Source organism: Bactrocera oleae, chromosome 3 (genome assembly GCF_042242935.1).
Source record: "Bactrocera oleae isolate idBacOlea1 chromosome 3, idBacOlea1, whole genome shotgun sequence".
Lineage (NCBI taxonomy): Eukaryota > Metazoa > Arthropoda > Insecta > Diptera > Tephritidae > Bactrocera > Bactrocera oleae.
In genome coordinates, this window is record NC_091537.1 from 34,281,611 (window position 1) to 34,287,379 (window position 5,769).

The window sequence follows — 5,769 nt, forward strand, 5'->3', positions numbered from 1 at the left end:
GTTATTAGAAAACCACGCTTTCTCAATTTCTTTAAAATAACTAGCATGCATGTATGTGGTATAAATTCAACTGGAAGTTCGAAAAACTTTATATTAGGTATATGGGGCTAAGAGAAGTATTGACCGATTCAACCCATTTTTGACACAAGGGTATATTATTATCGAAAAAACATTTTCCCCAAATTCAATTATAATCTGTGATTGCCCGATTTTTTCAGCAAAAAGTTAGCAACAAGCACTGGGATCCACATATTCGGTATCTGGGGGCTTGATCAGTTATGGGCCGATTTTCGAAATTTTTACATTTAAAACGCAAACCTTATATACACTATTTGTGCAAAATTTTTTACAGATATATTCAGTGGTGCTTGATTTGTATACTAAAAAGTGAAAGAATCTGATGGAATTTAAATTGTTATATGGGGAAGTAGGCGTGGTTACTTTCCGGTTTCATCTATTTCGCACTGATACTTGGGAATGTCAAAATAGTCTTACTTACTAAATTTGCTTGAAATTGGTGGAGTAGGTTCGGATATACATATGTAATTTCACCTAAATAATGGCGGTGCCACGCGCATTGTCCAATTTTGACACCTGCTCTTATAAAGAGCATTTGTGTCATCTCGGATGTAAAATTTTATGTCTCTGACGCATTTGGTTATTGATTTGTCGCAGTTTTAGTTATTTTTAATAAAACCGCTACACGGGGTTTGCGGCTTAGTTATTTACTATTTATGGGTTTTCGAATAATGACGTTCTGTGGGCGTGGCAGTGATCCGATTACGTCCATCTACGAACTCGTTCTAACTTTTTTTCAAGGAACCCGTGTACCAAGTTTCATTAAGATATCAAATTTTTTACCCAAGTTTTTGCTTGAACGGACGGACGGACAGACAATCTCTTGGATTTCAACTACCAGATTTGTATCTTATTTTGGAGCTTAGTTATGACAATTTATTTGTTTTTGATTATTGGCGTTTTGTGGGCGTGGCAGTGGTCCGAATACGTATCAAGAAACATGTGTACCAAGTTTCATAAAGATATCTCAATTTCTACTCAAGTTAGAGCTTGCACGGACGGACGGTCCTGATCATTTATATATTTAATGGTTGCGTTGATAATGTTTGAAGCGGGCGGTCCTGCTGCTGGCACGTCTTGTCAGTTTGGCGTCCGTGAGAAGAAGGGAAGAATTGCAGGATGAAGGAGAATGGGGTTGCTTATGACTTTAATATAAAATTGTAGTAAAGGGTTGCCGGTCGGTAGTGTTGTGCGTTTTGACGGTCGGCAACATAGTACAACATAGTTGTAGCCTGTCGGTAGTGTATGATGTTGCCACAGTATCCCCCTTCAGACTGGGCGATCGCTTATGATCATAAGTCCTGTGAAACGAAGGTTACTTTACGACGTTCTTGCCCAGTTGATATGGTTTGACGGGTCGGTGGCGGTAAATCCTCGCACGGGAGGTATGCTGGTTTTAATCGGTCTATGGAAATGTTTTCTGGTTTGCCTTTTATTGCGATTGTGTAATATTTTTCCGCGCGTGATAAAACTGTGTACGGTCCTTCGTAAGGTTTCGAAAGTGATGGACGAACTGAATCGTTTCTTACGAAGACATTTGGGCAAGTCGCAAGGTCGGGATGCACGAATACTTTCCTCTGTCCATGCCATGCTGTCTTCGATGGTCTGATTGTGTTCATTACGTCTCGGAGTTGGGTAACGAACTCTGTTTGGGTTTTGAGTCGGCTGTCGTGTGTGAAAAATTCTGAAGGAATTCGCAATGTCGTACCGTAAATTAGTTCGGCCGGTGATGCTCCTAAGTCTTGCTTGTAGACGGTTCGTAAGCCTAAGAGTATAGTAGGCAGGAAGTCGGTCCAACGTTCTGAGTTGATGCATAAAATGGATGATTTTAAGGTTCGATGCCATCTTTCTACTATTCCGTTTGCCTGTGGATGATACGATGTTGTCTTCAGATGCGTTATGCCGAGCGACCTTGCCAGCTCTGTAAATAGGGTGGATGTGAATTGACGACCGCGATCTGATGTAATGACGGCTGGAACTCCGAATCTTGCAATCCAATTAACGATTAAAGCTTTTGCGATGGTTGGCGCTGTCATGTCGGGTATGGGAATCGCCTCTGGCCATCTTGAGAAACGTTCAATTATTGTGAGACAGTAGCGGTTACCAGCGTGTAAAGGAAAGGGACCTACGACGTCGATGTTAATATGATCGAATCGCGTGTCACCAGATTCGTAGCGTTTAAGAGGCGTAAATGTGTGTCGAGTTATTTTAGCTTTTTGGCATTGCTCGCATGCTCTTGCGAAAGCTACACTGTCTTTTTGGATTCCAGGCCAGACGAATCTGCTGGTTAGGAGTTTGGCTGTAGCACGTGTACCTGGATGGCATAGCCCATGAGTTGTTCGTAACACCTCAGAACGAAACTTCTTTGTAATGAATGGTCTAATGTTGCCAGTTGACGAGTCGCAGATTATTTGTTTGTCGCATCCGGGTATTGTGAATAATTTTAGCTGAAGAGATGAATTACTATTGTTTTGGCGAAGGAATTTGAGCTCTTGATCGACTTGCTGGTCTTCGGCAAGTTTGGAGTAGTCTATGCTGTTTGCGTGAATTTGTGCTATTCTTGAAAGCATGTCAGCTGTTACATTGGCTTTCCCCTCTACGTGGCGAATATCTGTGGTTATTTGAGAAATGTAATCAAGTTGGCGAGCTTGACGACTCGAGCATTTTTCAGGATTCTTCTGGAATGCATAGATTAGTGGTTTATGATCGCTATATATGTGACAGGTTCGTCCTTCCAGCATATATTTAAAATGGCGGACGGCCATAAACATCGCTGTGAGTTCTTTGTCATAAGTGCTGTAACGTACCTGAGTTTTGTCGAATTTTTTGGAGAAGTATGCTAACGCTTCAAAGTTGCTTCCTGTTACCTGGTGCAGAACAGCTCCTGCGGCTGTATCCGAGGCGTCGACCCATAGTGACATCTCAGCGTCTTTTGAGGGATGTGCCAAAAGAGAGGCATTCGCAAGCTGGGTTTTACATTTTTCAAATGCTGCTGTCGTAATATCAGTCCATTGGAGCTGAGAGCGATCGTTCTTTTTGTTTCCAGGGCACATGGCTAACAGAGGTATTTGCGTTTCGATGGCGTGTGGAATGAATCGTCTGTAGAAGTTAATTGTGGCTAAGAATCGCTTGAGGCCATTGACGGTAGTTGGTTTTTCGAGATCTATAATAGCTTGTACGCGGTGCTTTAGTGGTCTTATTCCCTCTGCTGAGACAGTATGACCTAAAAAGATGATTTCCGTTTTTCCAAAGACAGACTTGCTAGCGTTGATCCTTAAATTGTGCTTCTGTAGACGTTCAAAAAGTCGGCGAAGGTGTAATAGATGTTCGTCTAGAGATGATGATGCTACGCAGATATCGTCCATGTACGGGAATACAAAATCTAGTCCTCGTAGGACTTCGTGTATAAGTCTTTGTAATGTCTGCGCTGCATTACGAAGACCAAAGGGCATATACAAAAACTCGAATAGGCCGAAAGGTGTGATGATGGCCGTTTTCGGTACGTCTTCTGGATTTACAGGAACTTGATGGAAGGCTTTTTGTAGATCGATCTTGGAAAAGATCGTCTTACCTCTTAGATTGCTAGTGAAATCCTGAAGATAGGGTATTGGATACCTGTCTGGAATTGTAACGGTGTTGAGTGCTCTGAAATCTCCACATGGCCGCCATGTACCGTCTGCTTTCTTTACCATGTGAAGAGGACTAGCCCAACTGCTGCTCGATGGACGGCAAATGCCCAGTTTTATTAGACTGTCAAATTCTGCCTTAGCCGCTGCCAGTTTATCTGGAGAAAGACGTCTTGGTCGTGCTGATAAGGGCGGACCGTGAGTTTCGATGTGATGGACCACCTCGGACATAGCTGTGCTTCCGAGTTGTGCCAACCGTGTTATGTTACCAAACTCTTTAAGTAAGCTCGTATATTCGCAGGACGTGTCAAATGTTTTTACTGATAAGGCTTCGCTGCTGACAAGTTTTCCTATCGACGCTACTGATGTTAAGTTGTCGACTAATCGTTTCCTTTTTAAGTCGACCAGTAGCCCATAGTGGCTTATAAAGTCGGCTCCTATAATTCCGCACGTAACGTCAGCGATCAAAAAATTCCAAAGGAATTCGCGTCTTAAGCCTAAATCGATTTTAAGGAGGACTTCGCCGTATACAGTGATCGGGGTACCGTTCGCTGCGTATAACTTTACCGTCGATGATTTCATGTTGTTTTGGACAATTTTAGGAATTATGGAGGCGTCTGCTCCGGTGTCTATCAAAAAATTATGTTTGGAGAGCCCGTCAAAAAGTTTCAGGCGGTGTGTGACTGCAGGACGTAAGTTACAGATGTGCGTTGCAGTCTTCGATGCAGATAGTCATTTGCTTTTCTCCAGGTTGTTGTATGAACAGGGTTTCCTACATGTTCGAGCGTTGGCGCCGAACTTATGGTGATACCAACATAACTCATTCGTGTGCGTAGACTCCTGGTGCACATATCGTTGGTGTCTCTGCCGGCTTTTGCTGCGGCTCCTTGGTCGTCGCGATTTTATAACTTCCATCTGCTTCGTGAGCTGAGCGATCTCATTTCGGATTTCTCGTAATGTAATTGGCTCATCGCTGGCCTCCTTGGGGGCGCTTATTGCTGGTTGTTGATTACCTACTACGTTAATTTGTCGAAAATTCATAGAATCGGCGATGGCGTCTGCAATTGCGATTTTATCTGCAACGTCACCTTTTGATGCGATTACCGCAGCCTGAGCGTGGGGTGGTAGACGTGAGGCCCACAGATCGATAAGTACTGTTTCACAGAGCGCGGTGCCAGCCACTCGTCTCATGTCGTTGAAAAGTTGGCTTGGCTTTAAGTCACCCAGGGGCATATCCGAAAGAACACGTTGCACGCGACGTTGTTGGCTGTCTGCAAAATGTGCTATTAGTTTGGATTTAATGTACTCGTAGCGGTTAAGCGAAGGTGCTGAATCGATGACTGCCCTTAACTCCATTAGCTTGCTTGGAGGAACTTGTGCCATGACCAGGTTGTATTTCCTTGTGTCGTGTGTCACACCGGTAGCTGCGAACCAGAACTCCAATGACAAAAAATACGACTCGATGTTTGTTTCGTTTATATTGGGTGGGCTTATGCGTGGTACCATAGCTGCGTCCACGTGGAAATCAGGCTGATGCACCTCGATTGATGATCTAGGCAAAATGCTTTGCGGTTGCACTGCCTGTCGAACGTTCGGGGGTGACGATGTTTGCGCGTTATTTTCACCTTGTTGTGCCATTTTGATCACGTCGGGGTCACCAGTTTTAATGGTTGCGTTGATAATGTTTGAAGCGGGCGGTCCTGCTGCTGGCACGTCTTGTCAGTTTGGCGTCCGTGAGAAGAAGGGAAGAATTGCAGGATGAAGGAGAATGGGGTTGCTTATGACTTTAATATAAAATTGTAGTAAAGGGTTGCCGGTCGGTAGTGTTGTGCGTTTTGACGGTCGGCAACATAGTACAACATAGTTGTAGCCTGTCGGTAGTGTATGATGTTGCCACATATATATATAACCCTCCATCCAACTCGATTATTTTTAGGTGATACAAAGAACTTTTAGGTAAATAAAACTATTATTATCTGTATCAACAGATTGCAAGAGTATAAAAAGAGTTGTAAATGAATTAATAATTTATTATTTGATAAATAAACTCATATTCAGCGCTATA

At 43.2% G+C, this 5,769-nt stretch overlaps 1 protein-coding gene across 1 annotated transcript; it reads right to left on the bottom strand.

Annotated features, from left to right (window-relative positions):
- Positions 1 to 4,436: 4,436 nt before the first annotated feature.
- On the bottom strand, positions 4,437 to 5,342 carry LOC138856031 (uncharacterized). The gene has a single exon (XM_070106479.1). The coding sequence runs from the start codon at positions 5,340 to 5,342 to the stop codon at positions 4,437 to 4,439; it is 906 nt and encodes a 301-aa protein (XP_069962580.1).
- Positions 5,343 to 5,769: the final 427 nt, after the last annotated feature.

Coding starts and splice junctions, on each gene's coding strand:
- LOC138856031 (XM_070106479.1), bottom strand. CDS start 5,342: ATGGCACAACAAGGTGAAAATAACGCGCAAACATCGTCACCCCCGAAC.